Raw genomic sequence first — 24,479 nt, 5'->3', positions numbered from 1 at the left:
AACTCACTAAATGGGCCAAAATACAAAAGGATTTGTAGCAACCCACCAATAAAAAGTAGGCCCAACATTGAAGTAGACCGGAATTGAATTGAATTTTTGATTGTTTAGAATGAGCAACAAAAAAAGGATAGAAATCAAATCGTGGTCAAAATTGAATTTGCGTCTGATATTGATAAGAAAGAAAAGATTGAATTGAAAATTGCATCCATAAAGTCTGGGAAATTTTGATTGGTTCAGGTGCATTGTATTTACATTCAGATTTCTAATTAAATTTAAACGCTGATTGCTATTATCTTTACTTCCATCATCACCCTTGTTATCTATCCATTTCTTGCTGCCACTCTTACTTTTGCTGTCATCATCTCCTTTGTTGCTCTTACTGCTACCTTTGCAATTATCATCTTTCTGACTCTTGTCATCCCTTTTCTCATTCTTGCTGTTTGTTAAAAATTCTTCCCTCAGTTGGTTATCTTGTCCACCAACCAATTAGAATACTCCAGTCATCTTACAAAAGTGAACATTGATCCACTTCGATCAGCTATATCCAACCCAAGAAGCATATTTCTTATAGAAGTTGGAGTTGTGTCTACTGGAATATAAGTCTTCCTCCCTCTACCTCTAGGCATCGCTTGCAAAAACAAAAATTGTCTTAGAAGTCTGTCAAACCCACCAAGAAAATATGGTCTGCACCGGGAGATCTAAGAATTGGAGGAGGACATCTCCACCAATAACAATTCTAACGGACAGTACAGCTTGACTTCTTGCTGAAGAATTTGACCAAATCTCCCTCAGTCACAAACTTTAGTCTTGGTGACAGCTTTGCTAAGAAAATTGCTATGACCATAACTAGAAGGTGGAGCTATATATTCATTCTCTCTATCAACCATATTTGCAAGTTCAATGGGCTCCCTCGGAATTGATGTGATTCCTCCAAATATATAGAGTCCAATACGAGGGTAGTTTCTACTAATATTAGAGGAACCAGGCTATCACCATCTTTCATCTGTTTAATTATTCCCATAGCCTGAGCATCAATAAAACTGGTCTTTTAGGAGATAGTAAGAACTCTCCAATAGCCTGAGCATCAATAAAACTGGTCTTTTAGGAGATAGTAAGAACTCTCCAATAAAGCGAAGAGCCAAGGCAAAATTCTTTTGCATGTTGTTAGAGATATTGTGAGTTTTTCGAAACATAAACTTCTCAACAACCATACGAAGGTTCACCATATAGCCTTCCATCATGTTACAATCTCAATTAGAAGACTCAAGGCATCAAATAGAATCTCCCTATATTTGGGATTACAAGAGACAACCACAGATCTTTTGCCAAACTCATAACCAAGGATGGCTGAAAACTCCTGAATGTCAGGATAGAGCTCAGCAGTTCCAAATCTGAAAAACATGGTCTTCTACATCCCAAAACTTTATTGCAACATGAAGAAACTAATAATGAATCTTCACACCTCTCAAAGGATTTTATTCCCTCCAATTTGAAAGCAGAAAAGTTGGTTTTGTTTGAAAAAAGGTTTTGTTTGAAAAATCAAAACTACGAATCCATCTGTCACATCTTGAGCAATTGAATGAGAAGTAGATTGATTATTTGCCATGTTTGATTGTATTGTTAATCGTGCTTAAATAAGATTCCAAGTTGCCTAGAGTCCATGTTCCACAAGGACAGGGTTTTCAATTTTTTTTTTTTTTTTTTTTTTTTTTTGAGTGCAAAATATCCACACAAAAAAAGGTTTGAACACACATCAAAACACATAAAAATATATATATAAATTGGGGGCTGACAAAGACGTGCTAATCGACACTTTCCATGTGCTGATCGGCACACTCCTCCAAACCTCCCGATTTTGCTCAATTTTGCAATTTGACCCGTTTTGCTCCGTTTTGCTTCATTTTGGGTCCTAAAACAATATATTTAAAAATAAAAATAAAAATTCACCTCATTCTTAAAAACTAGGGGCATTCAACTATCACTCGTCAATATTTGTAAATAATAGATTGATATAAAAAAAAGATCATTGTACAAGTAGAGCATAGTCTAGAATGGGATTATCTTCTAGACGAAATGGCGGTGGAGAAAATAGTCCATGTATTTTCAAACCTTCTTCTTTTTTTTTTTTTACTAATTACAAAAAGGCAAAAGAAATGGGTTAGATACAACGCCCTTTTTCATCTTCTTCTTTTCAATGTTTCTATTTCTCTATTTCTTTGCAATAAGGCGTAAAAGAGTTCTTCTATGAGAGTTTATGTTCCTACTGAATTGAAATCACACTCTCTTCACCTTGTTCTCACAGGTGTTTCTTATGGTGCCTCTCAAACTATGATAGATAGTAATAGTGTTCATCCTCCCTACTTGACATTTATGGAGAAGTCTAGATGTCTAGTTTCCATAGGCTCTAACCTCATTCAATTTGGAAGTGTGGTTGTCGAAATATCATGCTCAGAAGAGAGGTGATGCACTGTAGAAATTTGTAACACTTTTCTTGAAAAATTAATTCCTCATAATTCAAAAGGGATATCGTCGATTCCTTTTTAGATAGAGTAGCTAATCCATCATAATTCAACGTGGTCTAGAAATACTCCCATTGTGGCCAAATTAGTATGGTTAGTTGCGCAAATATGCTCTAAAAATAGCTTTTTTACCTAAAAAATAATGAATTGATGTTTCCTTGATTTTTCATCCATTTCAGCTCCAAATTTCACCCATAAATTCTCATTTTGAAGGAAATTGTATGATCTTTAAGATGGACAAAAATTTATCTTAATCAGACAGTCGGATATTTTGATCAACTTTTTGACGAATCCTGGTTAGGGTTAATCAAAGTTGGTTAATATTAGCTTAAAATGGCAAATTTGGGATTTTGAACCCTTGGATCATTAAAATGGTTTTTCCTTGGCCCAATCAGGATAAAGAGACTTTTTTCATGTAGCTCCATATTTTCTTATGTTTAAAGACTATAATCCCATGTATATGAATGGTACAATTGGGAACACACACGCCTGTGCGCGCATATATATATATATATATATATATATATATACACACACCTAGTAAATAATGGACCATAAAGCTTCATAGTATTATATAAAAGTTTGACAAATTTGGATGACTTTTTTATTTAGTTGCATACACATTTTTGAAATTTTTTATTTTCTAAGTTTAGATGCATGAAGTTGCATGAAAATATAAATAATACAAAATTAGAATATAGTTGAAAGGACACTTAAAATGAAAATTGTGGTACATTTAAAATCTAAAAACACTTAGCATCCTTATCAAAAAAGGGGGGAAATAAAAAAAACTTTAGCATCAAATTATCTAAGGCAGTTAAACTTTCCTTATCTTTCACTTTAATATGATATATATTATTATTCAGATCCCCTCATTATTACTTTAACTTACATTAAAAACTGGGATTTCAATAATAGAACTAAGGTTGCGTTTGGTATTGGCTAAAAAAGGAAGGTTCTTTTTTTTTTTTTTAATATTTAGCTTATATTTGTTACTATTCAGCTTATTTTTGTTATTATTTATAAGCTTCATTGTACTATTTCAGCTACCTTTTAGCTTTAGCTACAATACTTTCAGCAGAAAATTTTCAATTTCAGCTAAATAATTTGTTCCCAATCAAACTCTAAATGTATTTGTCTTGTCCAACCTCCAACTTGACTTAAAATTAGATAAATAAATTGGTTTGAGTTTTTAAAATTTGAGAGATGTTTGGGATAGAGTTTCTAAAATTTAATAAGTAATATAATATACCAAATTCTTTGCGGATTTAAGTTTGAAAAGGCTTTTTCCCTTAAACCCAACTCTTGTCATTACTTGTATTTTTAATTGCTTTAGCTGTACACCCTAGAAAGAAGCAAGCGATAGTGACAAAATTGTTACCGTGTTAGCCTGGGTATAGCACAACCGACTAGTCCAGCTAAACTATGGCTGACAAACCCGAAAATGACCCACATTGTATTAGCAATCCATCAGCAAAAATGCATTTTTCTAGTGTGCTTATCCAATAATACATAAAACTATAACATTGGCAACATATTTTTTCTATTTTTTTAATCATTGAATGATCTAAACGCCCAAACTTCATCCACAAACAACCAAAACAAATCTCATGTCGAACCAAAATCTCCAGTGTCGTCAAAATCCATGGTTGCATGACAACAACATCGATGAGGTAACAAACCCTTCTTGAACTTCACATCCATGACAATACCGGTGAGAGCATGAAGGGAAAGAGAATTAGAGAGAGATATAAAAATTTAAGAAAACAATACTTGAATTAAAAAGAGAAGGGAATAGAGTGGGATGTTAAATGTATTTGAGAGAGAATATGTAAAATAGAAAATATAAATTCTTTAAATTATGATTTGGCTAAGATTTAGTTATGCCAATGCAGATGCTCTAAACTTGTACAATTTTGCACTAGCTTATTTTCTCGTCTTCTTGATTAAGCTCAATTTTTCAAGCATCAGATTTGCGACACTAATATGTTACTCGTCTTAGTTTTCCATGTCCAGAGTAATTAGAGAGGAAATTTATTGCAATAAATCGAATGTTCTGTTGTCCCACAATGAAATTATAAAGTCATCCATGTTCCATACATATGTACGAGAAATGCAACAACCCAAGATTTTCAGAAGATCACCCACCATTCTATCTTTGGTCTCAAAAAAAGAAGATCGCCCACCAAACTAATTCCCATAATGTTCAAATTTTTGTTAAGAAAGTTTTTCAAACTAAAACAGTAAGAGAAAAGAATGTGAAATATTTAATTAGGGCCAGAATAGTTTAATAGATAAACTTGGAGAATTACACTCCACCGTTAGCAAATCTTTTCCAACATGAGGAATTGAGAAAAATATTTGTTATTAACTATGAATGGAATATCATTACAACCTCTACAGAGTAGTTCTACTACCAGTAATGGTATTGCTACAAAAAGAAATTTTCACTTCCACGGGCCATCTATGTGAAGATGTCATAAGATTAAACCACCCCCCTTTCCCTACACATGCTCGCTATGGCCATAAGTAGATACAAAAAACATATGTATATCATGTTGAGAGCTTAGCAGGCATTAGAACAAAGCAGATGCTCCCAATTAAACTCAGCCATGAACTGCAGCAGTTTGAGCTTCTTCCTCAGGCTCAGCCTCTGCTGCAGAGATTAGTGATGCAGACTGAATCTTTCCCGCATGATCCAGCCGCATTAAAATTACTCCCCTGCAGAATATATTTGTCGAAGAAACTAGATCAGGATAGCAAGGATCTAGTACTTAAAAGCCACAATAAGGATGCATCGACAACACATACATCCAAAGGGACTTGGTACTATCAATACACCTAAATACTATATAATAAAGCTAAAGTTTCTTAATTATCTTCATAGTTGTTTCAAACAAATCTCAGAGTATGGCAGCTCTTCTACATGCAGTGATGAAAACTGGAAAATTCAAATCTCAAATCGATAGGAGAAGAGGATGATAGGCATGCATCCCCAATGGCCTGGCATATTTTGGTTATCTGTAGATGGATTTTATCTACAAGGAGCCCCTTCAGTAAATTCTTACCTAAATGGAAATTTTGTGCACCATTTTAAATAAATGGGGTTAACTTAATGCTTAAAGTTGATCTGCATTTAGTAAGAACATATGGAACACAAATACAAAATTATTGCATAAAGGATAGAAAGGGGGGCTTATTCGTAATAATTTTCTTATTGCCCTTTTGAAGCATAAGTGTGTTACTATGTTCTTCAGCTACATCTATGTCTTCGAAATATAACATCATTTAAGTTCAAAAATTAACACCATCAATATAAATTAAGGAAAGAAAATTGTTTCAGTGGAGATGGTGAACTTGCAATTAAAAACCATATTTGAAATAAAGAACTTTCTCAAGAGGCAGAAGGCACATGTATTTCAGAATATAAATAAACCTTACAATATATTTACCTTGCATAGCGAGACTGTATAGAAACATCCCGAACCTTAATTCTGTTGACTGTACCACTTTGGCTAACGAGAACCACTTGTTCATCACTTTCACCATCATCTGTTAATTATTATCACAAATATATATACCCCAAAACAAAAATGGAACATCATCATGAATTGTGTGACAAAAAAAGAATCATACATATCAGAAAATCAGCTCCAAGCTATAGCATTACCTGACAATGAAAATCCAACCACAAAGACTGCTGCCAAACGGTCCTCCGCCGAAAACTGAAAATAGGGCAGCAGAATAGCCATAAGACAAGCTACATTGACAAATGAACAAAATGTAATATTTTTGAATCAGGAAGTTTAAATGGAGACACCTTGTATCCTATCAAACCAACTCTATTTAAAGGTGATGCACGAAAGGAGCTCAAGGGCACACGCTTTCCAAAACCGCTTTCAGACACAAACAACAGCCACGGGCCATTGAGGCTTTTAGCACTGTGGAAATATTTATGAAAGATGTAAGAGATAAAATGCCAATTGTTATGAGATCAAAACAACAAACAGCTAATTAACATATGGTCATCATAAATAAAACAGTAATGAAAACAATATCAAAACAAAGGAGGCCAAAATCCAACCTATTTCTCAGAAGCTCACACCAGAGTATAGCTAACATGAGCTCAAAAAGGAAAGGAGAGAACAAATGATGCAATTTACACTTGTCATCCAATAAAAGTAAAATCCAGAATGGAAAACTGTGCTGCAATAAGTATAGAGATATTTGTTTTTGACCTTTGTTCTTTTGGGAATTATATATTAATGTAGCACCATTTTTTTTTATTGGTAAGTTATGCATGCACCTAGTGGGTCTTGAACTCACGATCTAACCACCCCCCCCCCCCTCCCCCTCTAGAACTTATAAGAAGAGCAGGGGCCAATTGAGCTAGAGGTCATTGCTCTAGCACCATGCATATTCTTTATTAATTCTCCCAAAAACAACAGAGATTAAATATATGAATATGGACAAGTGTGTTCCATTATGATATTTATTTTCTAATATTTACATGACATGTAGAAAAGGGATAAAAGTGAATGAAGTCTAGTTGACTAGGATCTTGGAGATATTTAAATAAGCTTTGTTGTCTTTGTGTCAACAAATAAGGTTAATATTTGATTAAAGCTTAAACTAGGAGTCAATAAGCAATTTGTACAATTTTTGGTCGAGCCCAAGGGTGGCTGGATAAAACCTCTAGGGTAAGAGTTAAAGACTTATATAAATAGAAAAGAAATTGATGAGAGTAAACCCTAATTCCGGCTTGGGTTTAGGTTTGATTGGAGGAGAAACCCTAACAATTGTTTTGAAAACATGTGAAAGTAAATGTTGAAACCTAGGGTTTTTGAGGATTACGTTAGGATTTTGATTGACCATATGTAATGATTGCAATATGGTTATTGATAGTGTTTAATCATTAATAAAATTGCAGAGAAGATTTAGAAGGCAACAAAACCAGGCTCAGATGCTACAAGAAATCAAGAACCAATCAAGACAAGGAATCAGAACTGCAGTAGGATTCAATTAATAGACTGCAATGCATTAGTTATTTTGCACAATCCTTTAGGCTTTTAAGGTTTTATACTAGTATTTCCAAGTGTATTAGAAGCCCAGAGACTCAATTTTGTTGGCAAATATAGATGATCACCATTTAAAATCTCATTTCACCAAATATGAAGTGATAATTGATTTAAAATGATGCGCCACCATGTAACTGTTAAATTTTATATGAAGTGTCACCGGTCACAACTTTAGATTTGTAAAAAATTATATCTTTCACTAGGGGAACTTAAGACTTGTCCAAACACAAAGTCTTTTTAGTTCCAGTTGCCCAAAGTCATCCCCAAATCCAATTCAAAGCCACTGATTCTCATAGGGTATGGATTAAGGTCACAATTGCCTGTGTTATTAATCAACCAACTTATAAGTCTTATATGTTGCTAATTACAGAAAAATAAAAAAAATAAATCCATTTAACAAAAAATATTACCTGCTTGTGTTAGCTTCTGGCACCTTTTTCAAGTCATTTAGCTTAGCTGCAGGTATAATGTCCATGCTTGCCATCATATCCCCTTGTTTTAGTCTCATAGCCACTGCGCCTCTAGTATTTCTGCCTTGTGTTCGAATCTATGTCCAACAGGAGGGAAAAATATATATAAAGATGAGTGATAAAGGACACATAATTTTGATTTGTGATGCCAATGACCTCTAACTCAAATGGCACGCTCTCCTCTCATAAGCATAAGGTAGAAAGTAAGATCATGAGTCCAAGAACCACCGACTGCATGAGTGACTGACCAAAATAATAATACCAAGTTGTTCAAAATTTGTCTCATAGAACAGAAAAGTATTATCAGCATAATTTAGGGGATGACAAATTTCCATAACCCTCTACTTCAACCCCCAACTTGAATTCGAGCAAAACATCCACCACCCACAACTTTATGAAGCATCCTGCTGAGAACCTCCACAGCTAGGATGAAAAAGAAGAGATGATAAGGGAGCTTGGTGTCACAACCCCTTGAGCTACCAAAAAACCCAACCAGGCAGCCGTCAATCTAAAATGAAGAACCAAACTGTTGAAACACAACTATAGCCATTTTCTCCACTAAAACCAAATCTACCCAACAAATAAATCAAAGAATCCCTATTTACATGTCTGTATGACTTTTCAATGTCCAGCTTGCATATAACCCTGGTAATACAACTACAAACTCTACAATCAAGACAGTCATTCACAATGATAACCGAGTTTAAAATTTGTTGACTATCAACATTAGCACTCTATATGCCCAACACGAGACTACCTATTAGACACTCAAATGATTAGTTGACATTGACACTTCTGTCAAGAACTTGTAAACACTGCCCACTAAACTGATAGGACAAATACTATGTTGCATGGACACAGACACGGACACGGGGATACGGCAATTTTTGAAAAATAAGGACACAACACGACGGGGACACGGCAGTTAAATAATTAATTAAATTTTATATTTAGGCATATTTTTTAATATTTTTAGACATAAACGTTTTATATTTAGGCATATTTTTTAATATTTTTAGACATAAACGCTAGAATTTAAATTATGTAAGGACTACAAATAAGTAAACTAACACCCAAAGTAGTACAATAATGCACATAAAATGTTTAGAGTACAAACCAAAAGTTTAAATAGGCTACATTCAACGTGAAACTAAAAACATAAAAGGAAAACAAGATTTAAACTTTTGGGATTAAAATATATATATATATATATATATGTGTGTGTGTGTAGTGAGAGTGGGATTAAAAAAAAATAGAAAAAAAAAAAAAGCGTCATAACTTAAGTAACACTTAACAGTACAGAGTACACAGCATATCTGAAAAAAAAAAAAAAAAAAAAAAAAAAAAAACAGAGAGAGAGAAGAGAAGAGGTCGGACTTGGACCTGTCCACGCCAAGAGAGAGAGAGAGAGATCGGAAGGGACAGAGGGCACAGCGTTGACAGCGACTGTCTATGGAGCTCGCCGACTCGCCGATCGGCCCAATTTTGCACCGGCGACTGTCTATGGGTTTCAACTTTCACGGTATCAGACTCTAAACTTTCACCGGCGACTGTCAAAATCTGTGATTTTCTGTTTTTTTTTTCATTGCTAGCGTGTCCACCGGTGACTGTCTATGGGTTTTCAACTTGAGATGTGGGTTGAGAAATCTGTGATTTTCTTTCTTTTTTTTATTATTTTTTTCACTGCTGGTGTGTCGAACGTGTCAGAGCCATGTCGAAGCCGTGTTGGAGAAGTGAAAAAAAAAAAAAGAGACTCGCCGGACACGGGAATCTGGCGAGTCATACCCGTTTCGGTGTCCGACACCGACACGACGCCAAAAATGGTGTGTCCGTGCAACCTAGGACAAATATCTTCAAGGTTAACAGCACCCATTCTTAGAAATCAGAATAATAAAAGTAGTATCATGGATTTCAGATTTTACAGTTAGCAGAGATCTCATCACAGAATTGCAACTATCACCCTATAAAATTCCCCAACAGTGTTGAAAGAAAGCTATTGTAAAAAAATCTAAAACTAAACCCCTATCACCATTCATATCCTTCAAGACACATCTTCCCATTCAAACAGTTTCTCCATCATACACTAAGATCTTCATCAACAGAAGGGAGATTTAAGCTAATTACCTTTCCATTGTGCTTAATGTGGTGTATTTGAAGGGAGCATAATCGACAGATATTTGAGGATATGGATAGTTCGGGTGACCAGCTGCTTGCTTCCTTCAGTGGTTCTCTGTTTGATTGGTCTAGGCTTAGGGACTCGCATTTAGTGATTCCCTTCTTTTGTTCCTTAGTTCTCTTCTTTTTTGTAATTAATAATCTTCTTTTTTCTTATTCCTTGTATTTTTCTGGGACTGCTTTGTGCTTTTTCTGCATAAAGTAGCTTTTTTAATATACTTCTTTCTTAATTATCCCAAAAAAAAATTACCTAAGGTCTCCACTCAACTGATTGATTAAATTCCCTTTAAAAAAAGAACTACTTCTTCCTTCAATTCTCTCTTCAGAAAATAATACATCATCAACATCTAGATTACCAATGAAATTTACTGTTCTATCTGAATTAACCAACTAGTAAAAAACTTTGTATATTATCACCCTCCCAGAAGCCATAATGCTCTAGAATTTTGAAGTCAACACACCACCACAAAAATGAGCTACCTTTTCTACTTCAGATATAAGAGACTTCTTTTCAATTAATCACTCAGAGATAAACCCTAAACCTCCTTCAAATCCAGCTTCCTTATCTCCTCCAATACCCTCTTATTTCTAAACCCGACAATACATTCCCAAAAACTTCCCTAGTCCACACACTCAAATACCCTATCAAAGCTCATAATTTTTTTACCAAGACTTTTTTAGGCGAGCCTTCAAAATTCTAATCTCTCCACCATCTAGTACTCTCTCCATAAATCTTGCACCTTTAGCCACATATTCTCAAATCTAAAAGGGCTTTTACCTATTGATATGCCATAATCCTCTACAGTACAATAAACAAGGGCAGTAACATGAAAAACGTATAAGTGATGGTATTTGAATTGGATTGCCAAAATGTTCTTCAGAATCATTTGAGACCAAGAATTGATCAATAAGAACATTGATTGAATATGTTGGTTACTAGACCATGTAAAAGAACCCCCTTCAAAGAGAAAACCAACCAGGCTCATCCCATCAATATATTATGAGAATTCCATCACAGCAATAGGAAGTTTATCTGCCCTAGCCCTCTAACTAGGAAAATGAACACTTGCTAAACAGTTAGCTTCAAGAACCACTCACACCACAAAGGGACCTCCACTAATGATGTTAGACTTAGCTATTGTTTCGTTCCAACTATCACACTATCTTCTACTGTCTTTTGCAACAACAGCTGATTATGAAGGGAAAAAATTTCTTAACTTAAAATAAATGTTGAACAAAGGTAGAATTCTTCCTATGCTCATGCCACAGCTCCTATACTAAATGCCCTAACTATATTCTCACAAATGTTATATGGGTTTGAACAGAAATCCAGCTTATTAATTGAAAAAGAAAAGAACGTGTATTAACATACATTTTCACAGGAACATAGATTGACCAATCCATTCTGTGAAGCCATGGCCACAAGGTTATCATTTGTACAACAACGGACCCACTTTAGCTCATCACCAGGAACCTGTCAAGTGTATAGATGAGGCTTGGAAATAATACTAACATAAGACATTGTTGAACAAGCCAAAAATAAATAAATGAATGAAAGAAGAGGACAAACCAATTGAATTGCAATGATTCCTGTTGACCTGATGGATGAGAACGAATTCAAAGATACTTTCTTGACATAGCCATTCATTGTAAGCATCAGTAAGAATTGATCTTCAGAAAATTCACTCACAGGAATAACGGATGTTATTCGTTCACCATCAGATATTGATAAGATCTGCATCCAGAGAAAAAAAAAATACTTATAAATAAATAAAACCTTCAGCAATTACCAGAAAGAATCGATATAAAATGAGATCGACAAGGTGAACACCTGAACAAGTGGGGTGCCAGCAGCAGTTCGGGTGCATTCTGGAATTTTATATGCACGAGCTGAGTACACTATTCCCTTATCACTGCCCAATGTAAAATAATTAATGGGACTTTCTACAGCTGAAAGTAAGTAAATGAGGTGCCAAAGCATAGATTCACAATCCTAATGGCAGGATTCCAGAAACTGGATGGCTCTCAAGAGACAAACTTTATGGTACAAAGAAAAGTCCAAACTATAAATTTTAACCATCATACTGTCTTAAAATTGGAACCAGAAGGGGAACCTATATATGCGCAATGTATTTATTTTCTCCCTGTTGAACATTAGCAATTATGGAAATGATCATTCTAATTGTACATTTTAGATTTATGTACTTTTTGTTAAAGTATTATGCTTCCCTCAGTAGTTGGTACACTTCCTATGAACATGGGGAGCTCTTGTATCTTTTAGGTTTTTTTTTTTCAAATAAAGTTTGCTAATGTTACTTTGTTATTTTTTATTAGCATGTTAATAAGGGTGTTTTTGTAATTATTCTATAAACCCAAATATAAATATAAGTTAAGGCATGGGTCTGACCGATTGCGCCCACAACCTTATTTTCTCTCTTTTCTGTCTCTCTCTCCCTCCATTTTACTCTTCATCTTACTTCTCTTTAACCCTAATTTGCATAGATTACAACTTAACTAAGTTCTCATTATCTATCAAAAACAAACAACTGTACCTGATGACTATTATGCAACCAAAACGGAACAATAATCATAGGAAACAATCAAACAAAAACTGTTTTCTCTAGTCCAGTAAATTTCCCTTCATCATGTATATGACAATCCAAACCTTGCAAGATAAAAATCAGAAGGGTTTTTTTCAAACATAATAACAGAAAGAGAAATAGAGCACATGTTCTGGTTGAAGAAACAAACTAATTTAATTCATCAGAGTGAGTACTTTACATAGTAAGTCAAGACAGATTAGAAATACCTGAAATACAGGATATGGTCATGTGCATGACAAACAATAAACTCTGATGTTGCATCATTTACTCTCAGCTTTCCAATGGATTTACCAATTGTTCCACGATTTTGAAGATTAAAGGTATTAGGCTTCATCCGCTTAACATAACCCTTTTCACTAAGCACCTGAAAATTATATGAAAAAATTACACTTGAATGTAATGTTCTATTTTTTTCTTTTCTTTGGTGTGGAGGGGGCAGTAAGTTACACACACACCCCCAGTGAATCTTAACATCCCAACGTCACCCTTCTTCCCATTAATATGGGAGGAAGTTCCAGTTGATTATAGTTCAGTGGCAATTGGTTTTTTAAGTAAATTCTGAACAAGCTAGACAAGAAAATTCAGTCATGAACATAATTTTCTCATGTACCAATAGCATTTCTTCATTTGGAATAACATCTATGTCTTCAAGTTGGCCACTATCAGTGTCCTCCAACATTGAACGCCTTGGACTGGAAAACTTGTTTTTCAGCTCAATTGCTTCTTGCTCAATTACCTAAATGAAGAAATAAAAAAAGAGAAACATGCGGAAGGGGAAAGGGAGCATCAGCACAATATTTCAAAATTAATCAAGATCTTTATTTGATAAGATTATTATTTGTCCCATGAATTGACAAAACAGTTATAACATTTGACTACTGAAAAAAAAAAGAAGAAGAAGAAGAAGAAGATAGTGGAAGACTTAAGAATATCCAAACAAAAATAATACATAAGTAGAACATCTTTTTCTTTTATTGTTTACACACACATTCAATGGGTTTTGAACACATGACCTTACTCCGACATGTTGTCAGGGGAAGGAGGTACCATTTGAGGTAGAACTCATTAGCATCAAAATACGATGGTTAATAAAAATTGCCTCACTTTAAAGGCAAAAACCACTAAGCTTATAGAACTTCAGGCTTAAGTGTGTTTTTACCAACAATGGGAGAGAAAGGGGGGACGGGATTAAGGGATGGACTATAAGGAATATATTTATAGCCAGACTAGAGAGTTAGATGACGAAGCATCAAAATACGATGATTAATAGAAATTACTTGATTATTGTATAGTCGACAATGATTATCAATTTTGAAGAAAATTTTTCTAACCACTATAAGGTCATCCATACCCTATTGTAGAAAATAATAAATAGTTGAAAAAGACACGAGACTCTTTAAGGTTCAAATGGTAATAGCTTTCCTTGAAAGAGTTTCTAGCACACAAAAGCTCCAAAGAAAGTTTCTTTCTTCATCAAGACTATAGCAGGGAGAAAATATTTGATATATGAAGGCCTTGTTAAAAGAGAAGCTATTTCAGAAGATTGGTGTTGCAAGTGCAAATTGAGTATGGTGAACCATTTGTTAAAGCAGCCCGGGGCTTGTCATTATTTATCCTTAGTATGTTTAAGGTACATTGGGTAGTGCCTAAGAATGTTGTGGATGACTAGATATCCTTTTAGGTGAGAGAAGCTGGTTTCGTAAAAAACAATACTAATCCATCTTAGAACCCTTATTCTATCACAAAACTAAATTCAAATAATTTATCTAGCACCTGGGTCATAATGTTTCCTTCCCCTTCAAGATGAATCTTGTCCTCAAGATTCCCAAACATGGAAATAGATGCTTGCTCACACCATATCTTTCTCCCCCAATTGGAGATAACTAAATCCTGAATCTTAAAGAGTTGAAGGATAAGAATTCAGACCATGGATATTTGCACCAATTCTTTAATCATTTTTGTGAACAGAAAAACCTTGATTTTCATATCCTTGAACTCATCAGGAATGACAAATTCAATGTGTGAAATTAGGCTAGGCTTATTCAAAATCACGAGAAGATCCCTTTGATCTAACTTTAGGCTTATTCAAAATCACAAGAAGATCCCTTTGATCTATCTTTTCCACTTCATTAATCCTTTGAACTTCAAACAAGATTTGTATGGCAGGTGCATCCTCCAACATATTACTCTCTAGAATTATTGGTGATGCTTGGAGTACATCACTTTGATTCTCTGAAATTTCATGGGATTCTTGAACTTTTGATTGTTCTTTGATTTCCAAAACTACATTGGAATGTTTATCTAAGACCTCTATCATTTAATCCCACAAATCTTGCACCCTTGCTTCCATCCTAACTATGCTTTTGGACATGTCCTTGGTAATATCTAACATTCGAGATGACCAATCTCATGAACTTGAGAGAGGAAATAGATTTAATTTTTTGCTTGGCTGTTGCAGCGGCTGCTTGGAAGTATGGTGGCTGTTGTTTGGCTTGGGTTGTAGATGGGAGGAAAGTGTGAAAGTGTGGTTGGTTGGGATGAGAACACAATTTTTTTTTTTTTTTTAATTTAAGAAACTGGATGGATCTGTTGGTTTACCGAATATAAAAGATAGTCATTTAGAGATGACCAATCTCCTAAACTTGAGAGAGGAAATAGACATTTTTGTTATTATTCAACTAATTCTCATTAATGCATTTAACGTACATAAATAGCCAAAATAACAAAGAGGAGATAACCTCATCAACAAATCCTAAAACATAGGAAGTAATCTTATCCTAAAACATAAGAATTAATTTGAATACAAATAAATAACAATACTAATCTATCTAGGAAGCTTTATTCTATCACTAAATTAAATTCAAATAATTTATCTAACATCCAAGTCATAACATTAAACATTGTGGACTGGAAAAATAAAATATAAATTGACAGTTTAGTCAATTCAAGATGATTAATCTCCTGAACTTAGAGAGAAAGAGACTTTTTTGGATTTAATTCTACTTAATTCTCATTAATGCATTTAACGTACATAAATAATCAAAGATGAGCTAACCTCATCAACAAATCCTAAAACATAGAAACTTATCTTATCCTAATACATAGGAATTAATTTGAATACAAATAACAATACTAATCTATCTAGGAAGCCTTATTTCTATCACTAAATTAAATTTAAATAATTTATCTAGCACTCAGGTCGTAACATTCCATTCCCCTCCAAGATGAATCTTGTCCTCAAGATTCAAAGACATAGAAACTGATGCTTGCACACATCAATTGGAGGATTGAGCTTTTTAACCAAGCATTGCTTCGGAAGTGGCTTTGGCACTTTGGGAAGGAAGTTACCCATTTATGGTGTCAGGTTTTTGCCACTAAATATGGGGAGGTTAGTGGAGGTTGGTGCACTAGAGTTGTTAAGAGGGACACATGACTGGATTGTGGAAGAACATTAGGAAAGGTGCAGATAGCTTCTTTGGTCATGTGGTGTATGCAACGGGAGAGGGTATTCGCATTCGGTTCTGGTATGACCCTTGGAGCGGTCCTATTTATTTGAAAGAGTTACATCCGGAATTGTTTGTCTCTGATGCAGTTCAAGAAGCTCTAATTTCTGATATGATTGGAGCGGTCCTATTTCTTTGAAAGAGTCATATTCAAAATTGTTTGCCTATGCTATGGTTCAAGAAGCTCTCATTTCTTATCTGATTTTATATGCACCAGATGGGGAGGTAGGAGTTGGAACTTACTTTTCCTTCGTAACTTTAATGACTGGGAAATGGGGGAGGGTGATTATGTTCTAATTTGGCAGTTGAATTGTAGTGGTATTTTTTATGTGCACTCTTTTTATAATTCTTTATTGAAAGCCCCTTCTGTTTCTTTTCTTTGTCAGAGCATTTGGAGTGTTAAGGTACCTAAAAGGGTGTGTTTCTTTTTATGGACTGCTGCTAGGGGTGGGATTCCTATAATAGATAACCTTGTTAAGAACTCGCCTCTTGTTAATTGGTGTTGCCTATGTCAGCGTGATGAGGAAACTGTAAATCACCTTTTACTCTATTGTAAGTTTGCTCATGCTTTGTGGAGTGAGGTTTATCTTATGTTTGGGTTTCAGTGGGTGATGGCGAATGCAATTGTCTCTCTTCTTTTCGCTTGGAGGGGAATATGGTACCAACATGTCTTATGTGGTTAGTATGGAAGGAACTCAATGCCCAAACTTTTAAGGACATTGAGTGACCTATTGATCTATTGAAGACTTCGCTTGCTGGGACTTTGTTTGAGTGGTCTCATATTTGGGGTTTTACGCGTTGTATTTCCTTGTCTGATTTCCTTATTTCTGTTAGATTTTCCATTTGATTTGTTTGTATTCTTTTCTTTGCTGTGAGTTTCCAATCGTAAACACATTGCACTTTTGCTATCAATAAAACTTTTATTACATATAAAAAAAAAAAGTGATGAATGACGAGAATTTTGACCATGGATACTTGCACCATTATTTCTTTAACCACTTTTGTAAGGATAAAAACTTTGATTCCCACATCCTTGAGCTCATCAGGAGTGACAAATTCAATGTGTGAAATTAGAGTAGGTTTACTCGGAATCATGAGTAGATCCCTTTGATCTATATTTTCTACTTTGTTGATTCTTTGAACTTCAAATGCAATTTTTGTGGCAAGTGCTCCCTCCAACGTATTACTTTCTTGAATTGTTGGTGGTTCTTTGATCATCAAAACTTCAATTGTCGGTTCTTGAATATTTGATTCCTGAACGGGTTGGACAAGAGTTTCAAATGGTTTTCCATAGTAGCCTCCATTGGTGCTTCATTGATTGGTATTCAAAGCCAATCTTGAAGGGTGCATATGACCTCCACCCAATCAATGCATAATCTCACTGCCTCTATGGTTTGAAACCAATCATGTGCCTCTCCTTCCATGTAATAAGAGGCAATGGAAACCATATGACCATATCATGTGGTGGGGTGTTGTTAAAATCAAAGAATTTGTAGACCCTAAAAAGCCACAAAATAGGGTCTCCACCTTTGAATTTTGGCATCTCCATGGATTTCCTTTGAGTTGCAGACATGATGAGCTTAGTGAGCCATATCTTTTTTTTTTTTTTGTGCTGCACAATGGAAACTTCTGTGAATGGCTTGATGGGTACTGTGAGCTGGATTTTGGATTATGGTAGGCTATGGGTCAGTGCATTGTGGGTTTGAAAATATTCTGATGTGTTGATGATGGTGTTGGCTGGATTATTGAGGGTTTGAAAATATTCTGATGTGTTGATGATGGTGTTGCTGGATGTATGTTTCAGTGCTGACAATGATGAGTTTGGTTGTTTGTTGTGATGCAATGATGCTTCAAATGGATCGAAATTCCCTAATACCAAATGTTGTGAGCCAAAAAAAATAAAATATAAATTGCTAGTTTAGTCAATTCAAGATGACTGATCTCTTGAACTTAGAGAGAGAGAGAGAGACCTTTTTTGGGTTCAAATCTGCTTGATTCTCATTAATGCATTTAATGTACAAAAATAGGCAAGATGAGATAACCTTATTAGCAAATCCTAAAACATAGGAACTAATCTTATCCTAAAACATTGGAATTAATTTTAATACAAATAATTAACAATACTAATCTATCTAGGAAGCCTTATTCTATCACTAAATTAAATTCAAATAATTTATCTAGCACCTAGGTCATAACACAAAGATTGAACAAGTAATGGTAATCGAAAAAACATAGGAGACAAGTTTTGATAACCTAGTGCTTAAAATCTTATATAATAATGAAACAAAATTTAAATCGGCATTTAGCATAATGTATACCTGTAATATGTGCCTCTTGCTTGATAAAAGCTCCTCTAATTTGGATATTTGTTCCATCAAGGATTTCCTTTCATCAACAAACTTTTTCCCCTGCACAAAAAAGAGAATAAAATATATGTAACAATTACACATAATAATAAAAATAATAAAATTGCAGTAACTATAACAATTGTGATGATAAATAACCTAAGAAATCATATTGAGAAAACAGGAAAAATATTTTATAAATTTATAATAGAAAAATTCAAGAAGAGGCACAGGTCTTGTACACTAGTGGAATAAAAGAGAGTACAGCCAAAGATAACAGTAACCATCCAAACTTAAAAAGATCTGCTAAAACTCTAGCAAACAGGAAATTAATTATTAACTAGTATAATTGCCTCGCACCTCAAGTAGTGTGAGTCTTCTTAGGCTAATGTCAAGAATAGCCTCTGCTTGTTTCTCCGAAAGATTAAACTCTGCACCATAACCATAAAGGATACAACTTGAGCGATTAGCAGAAACCAAGAAAATATAAAATTGTACGATTGATAAACCAAAAGATAAATCTAGCTAAGCTTGATTCTTTATAGCTTGCTACAGAACAATTTAAAGGTTCACAAGTTATTTTCAGCAGTAGTTACCCAAGATTTCAAGGCATTATCCTTCTAGTGTTCAGATTAGTATTGATTATGACATTCATTGGAGCTTACATGGTATTTAATGGCCATGTCAATCACAGAAACTGACAGAAAGACAACATTAAAAACAATGTCAAACATTAGGGACTATAATTAAATTTGTAAACATCAGGGACCAAAATAAAAATGGACCTCCACTTAAAGGATGAAATTAACTTTTCAATCTAAATATTTTTTAGTGGCTCAAATGAAGTGCTTTTGTAGACCCCATCTCATTTTTTAATAAAAATAGTACCCTTCATAAAAGTTCAACTCCTCATTAAGGGTATTCCGGTCGTTTATGACTTGTCTCAAGGACTTACATATATAGTATAGATGAGTAAAGGGTTGCCAAAATTGCGCATAATATTCTAGTCATATATGGTATAGAAGACCCACAAAGTACAGAGATTCTTGTTAAAAATACAGTGTATGGTAAGAGTGGCTATTCATTTTTTTCGGATACATAGAAGAAATTACTTGATAGGTCACAAACACATCACAACCATTGTACTCAAGAAATATACATAGGAAGAGCCAAAAGGAAACCAACAACAATGATTTTATTTTTATTTTTATTTTTATTTTTATTTTTATTGTCTTTTCAGTACTACAGTAAAACACTAAATGGAAGTCTAGGGAAGACATCAAGACTAATTTTTTTTTTTTGGATAAGTAATAAGGATTTATTGATATCAAAAAGAGAGAGACACCCAAGTACACAGGAAGTATACAGGGGTGAACACATCAAATACAAAAATTACATAAATCAAGAAAATACAAAATTGAAGAAAAATGATGGTTTCTCCACACTGAGAACCAGTCCAATAAGGTTCTGAAAAATAGAAGCTTGAGATCAAGCATAGAACGCCCATTGCTTTCAAAACATCCATTATTTCTTTCCTTCCAAATACACCACTTCAAACAATGAGGAACAACCATCCATATATCTCCATTGCGATGGCGACCAAATCGACCTTGCCAGCAAGCAAAAAGCTCAACAACAAACATTAGCATAACCCAACAAACTCCAAATAAACCAAAAACCATATCCCACAACTCCAGAGCAACCAGACAATGAAAGAATAGATGGTCAACAGTTTCACAATTACACTTGCACATATAACACCAATCCAAAATGCAAACATTTCCCCAAGACTATTAAAAGAAGCATAAAGTCAGTTTCACTATACATTAAGTTATGCTTACCAAAGAGGGGTAGGGGGGGAATAAATCTACAATTGGAAGGCCAAGATGAAGAGAGGAGAGAAAAGAATGTTGAACTCACCATTCCTTAAACCAACCGATGCAATTGCATTGCTTGAAGCTTCCCTTATTATACGAATCACTCCATCCAAATTATCAAGCCCCACAACAATACCCTAAGGGTACAAACAGAAATATTAATACGAGAAGGCACAGGCATCACTTGAAAAATTAGATGTTTCAAACATAAAGAACTTAGCCAAATCAATTTCAGAACACTAAGTTTGAAGGACCACATAATCATGGATTGGTGCTAATACATGACACAAATGGACCAGCAGAGATTTTTAAAATGTACATTACAAATGGACAGATCATTCAATATGCAATGTTGAGAGTAATGAACTGCCAATGAGCACTAGCTCAAAGACATTACCTTCTCCCATAAGAAGGATGGAGGGCAAGGTTGTTCATTTAAAACCCATTAGGAACATGTGTAACTGACCAGTCAAAAGAAAAAGAAAGAACTCATCTCATGTTCTCAACTGTTTATAAGGCATCTTCTCAACAAAAACAACAACAACAACAACAAAATTGTTTATAAGGCACACTCAAATATATATACAAAAGTTATTTTGTACATGGAACAATTAAATAGTAAAAATAGATATGGTATTCACCACATATACATAATAAAGAGGTAGAATCATTTCAAATTCACCATGAAAAAGAATTGATTCATCTCATGTTCTCAACTCCATTTAAGGAAAATACAGGCACATGTACACAAACAAGCAGACATGCACAAACACAAGCCTAAATACATTAAAATTTGTTACAAAGACAATTTAAGCAACTTTGTAAGTTCAACATACCTCAACAATATGTCGTCTTTCCTGTGCTTGTGAAAGCTTAAACCTAGCACGTCTCTCAACAACAGAGCATCTAAAATCTAAGAATGCCTGTTAAGAATTACACCATAAAAACAGTAATGATTGGAGTTCTTGAGCTGGATCCAACACATTTTATAGCACTGCTTTGTGTGGAAGAGTGTTTATAGAGTCCTCATGATCTGTTCAGAGTGATTTGAATTTATGAACGACTACAGGTCATTTTCAGAAAAATAGAATTGTGAAAACAAGAAAATTCTACTTTTATCTTCATATAAGCAAGACAGCATCTAGAATTTATGGTCTGTTTGGCATGAAGGAAATGGACCGGGATTGAAATGGGAGGAACGGAGAGAGAAAAGGATCATGATACTCCATATGGGCCCATACTTTTCAATCCTCCCCAATTTGGAGGGAAACTAAAATGGATGATGAAGGATGCTATGTTTTCACAATTTAACCTCTCATCCTCTTCAGAATAGGTACTATAAAAATACAAATTCCTTTTTCCATCATTCGTATTCTTTGAGAAAAACAATGAAAGGCGAGATTCATAATTCATCATCCTATTTTTACATCCCTCTTACTAAAACATATGATGGGAAATCATCATCTCCCTACTTCTTTCCACCCATTTCACTATCCTTCCCACAAACAGAACCTAATAAAGTCAAAAACCAGGGCAGACATCCCACAGAAGATCAGGAAAAAAGAGATAAAATTTATGAGGAAAAGGAAACAAATAAATAAGTTTAAGAAACTACTAACTTGTATGTCACAACCAGGTTTTAAAAAACAAATACAAACTAAATGATATATATATATATATATAGAGAGAGAGAGAGAGAGAGAGAGAGGGAGAACCTGTAGCAGTTCCTTTAGACCCATCTGTTTCGGTTGTCCATCAAGAATTCTGTCAAAAGTTAATCGTCAAGAAAATCCAAAAAAAGTATTATGATACATCTTTTGAGAAAGGCATAATAAACAGAAAGTAGTACAAATAAGTGACAGTGTAAGTAGGATGCAGCAACACAGTATCATTTCTGAGGAGGAATACAACCTATTACATGTTTTAACAAAATCATAAGGGTCCATTTTTTTTAACAGCCTGAAACTTTCTCAACTTGCTTTAGCCCATTTCAGACAATTTTTTTTAAACAGATTTCAACATCAGTTGCCCCATAAAAATGTTTTATTCTCCTCCAAGTGTTTTTTTTTTTTAAATAAATATGGTGTAAGGTTTAAATAGACAAAAATTATGCACATAAGAAACTGCAACATGATAAAATGAGCTTTTCAAATCTAAAAAGAACTTTGTTATAATCCATGCACTGGTACATACCATCTTGAAGAGGCAAGATATTTACATCTGTCTGAGCCATAATTCATACTACAAGCTTATTTGCATTTCCATACATACAGATGCACAGCAGTACACCACATGTAGACACATGCATACAGCCATACACACACACACACACACGCAACCAGTCATGTAAAGTTGTAAGCAAATAACAACAGAACTCAGGAGAACTAAGTCATTGACCACAGAAGTCCACAGACACATAATAAGAAAATTAAAACTCCTTTTTTTTTTTTGGAAGCACGTCCTCAAGAGATTCCAAATTACAGGGAAAAATATACACAAAAATCATTTTTTTCATCATCTTAGACTTTGTTTTCTTGCTCTTTATAGGAAGCCTGCGATCTATATGATAAATAAAAAGATCTGCCTCTCTAACTAGGGGCTTCCATGAAAAACAACACAACAGTCACATACTGTCCATCTTTTCACTGTCAGATAGTGAACAATCAAAATGATTATCCAAGACACCACCCTGATAAGTGAAACGGGAATTTAGGAAAACCAATAGACAGCAAACAGCCAGAGCAGCAAATAACCCAATGCCAGAGCCACATTTGTGACATTCAACAGGCCATAGATTTCATCCCAAGTGCAACCCTCCCAAATCAGCTTCAATATTACAGGACACTGAGTTGGATGAACTTCATCGAAAGGGTTTTGTTCATCAGAGTTAGTCCATGTGCAATGCCTATAGTGGATTGGCCTGAACCAAAAAACATCTAAGATATTCAAAGTTTTCATGGTCTCTCTACTTTTTGTTGGCGATTCATTTAATGACTTAGTACACTCACGGCTTCCATTACATATTGTATGTAACAACTTGAGGTTAAGTGGTCAAATGCTAGTCTTAAGAAGTGCTCTTTCTATACTAATAAAGTCATCTTAGATTCCGTAGTCTCCTCAAAGGGAGTGTTCACCGACCTACAAATGGTTCGGGCAATAGTGGCCTAAGCCATTGAACATCCATGATATTCAAAGTATTCATGAGCTCGCTGCTTTTTATTAGCTACTCATTCAATAATTTAGTACTATCATGGCCCCCATTACATATTGTATGAAATAACGTGAGTTTAAGGCTCCGTTTGGGAGTTCTTAAGGGAAGGGAAGGGAAGGGAATGGAATGAAATGGAATGATCATAAGAAAATGGAAATGAATGGAATGGAATGGAATGTATGTAAGTAAGGGAAAGGAATGGAATAGAATTAAGTAACATTGATTAGATGTTTTAAAATAAAGAAATGGAAATAAATGAAAATGAATGGAATGTAAGTAATTTTATTTGGGAGCAACATGGAGAGAATAGAATGCAATCATTTTATGACAATATTACTATTAGACCCATATTTTAAAATAAAGAGTTGAATATACAGGGGTATTTTTTGGATTTTTAGTAAAAAAATCATTAAATTTAATTTTGTTCCCTCCCATTCTTCCCAATTTCGGGAGCAATGAAAATTTGAGATTTTAAAGGAATAGAGAGGAATGAGTATTCCCTCCTACCCATTCCATTCACTCCCACTTAAACTCCCAAACAAATGAATGAATTTTCCATTCCTTCCATTAAAACTCCCAAACAAAGGAAGGGAAGAATATACTAAAATGATTCTTGTCATTCATTTCCATTCCATTTCATTCCTTCCTCCCAAACGAAGCCTAAGTGGTCAAATGCTATAGCAAAGGCAATTAGGAAA

The 24,479-nt window shown here is 34.4% G+C and overlaps 1 protein-coding gene across 1 annotated transcript in view; it reads right to left on the bottom strand.

Annotated features, from left to right (window-relative positions):
* Nucleotides 1-4,768: 4,768 nt before the first annotated feature.
* Nucleotides 4,769-24,479, bottom strand: part of LOC126725641 (DNA gyrase subunit A, chloroplastic/mitochondrial) — a 45,860-nt gene continuing 26,149 nt past the window's right edge. Inside the window, exons 13-27 of the mRNA XM_050430449.1 lie at nt 22,286-22,334; nt 21,407-21,493; nt 20,614-20,707; nt 19,054-19,124; nt 18,667-18,756; nt 13,456-13,581; nt 13,052-13,209; nt 12,074-12,155; nt 11,813-11,977; nt 11,615-11,716; nt 8,008-8,144; nt 6,340-6,460; nt 6,190-6,244; nt 5,972-6,071; nt 4,769-5,240 (exon numbers count right to left, since the gene is read on the bottom strand). Coding sequence (XP_050286406.1) covers nt 5,126-5,240; nt 5,972-6,071; nt 6,190-6,244; nt 6,340-6,460; nt 8,008-8,144; nt 11,615-11,716; nt 11,813-11,977; nt 12,074-12,155; nt 13,052-13,209; nt 13,456-13,581; nt 18,667-18,756; nt 19,054-19,124; nt 20,614-20,707; nt 21,407-21,493; nt 22,286-22,334 — 1,552 coding nt within the window. The 3' untranslated portion in view covers nt 4,769-5,125. The remainder of the gene's footprint in view (nt 5,241-5,971; nt 6,072-6,189; nt 6,245-6,339; nt 6,461-8,007; nt 8,145-11,614; nt 11,717-11,812; nt 11,978-12,073; nt 12,156-13,051; nt 13,210-13,455; nt 13,582-18,666; nt 18,757-19,053; nt 19,125-20,613; nt 20,708-21,406; nt 21,494-22,285; nt 22,335-24,479) is intronic.

This window comes from Quercus robur, chromosome 5 (assembly GCF_932294415.1).
Source record: "Quercus robur chromosome 5, dhQueRobu3.1, whole genome shotgun sequence".
Classification (NCBI taxonomy): domain Eukaryota; kingdom Viridiplantae; phylum Streptophyta; class Magnoliopsida; order Fagales; family Fagaceae; genus Quercus; species Quercus robur.
Note: the sequence above shows the minus strand (reverse complement) of the source record. Positions and strands in the feature narration are given on the sequence as shown.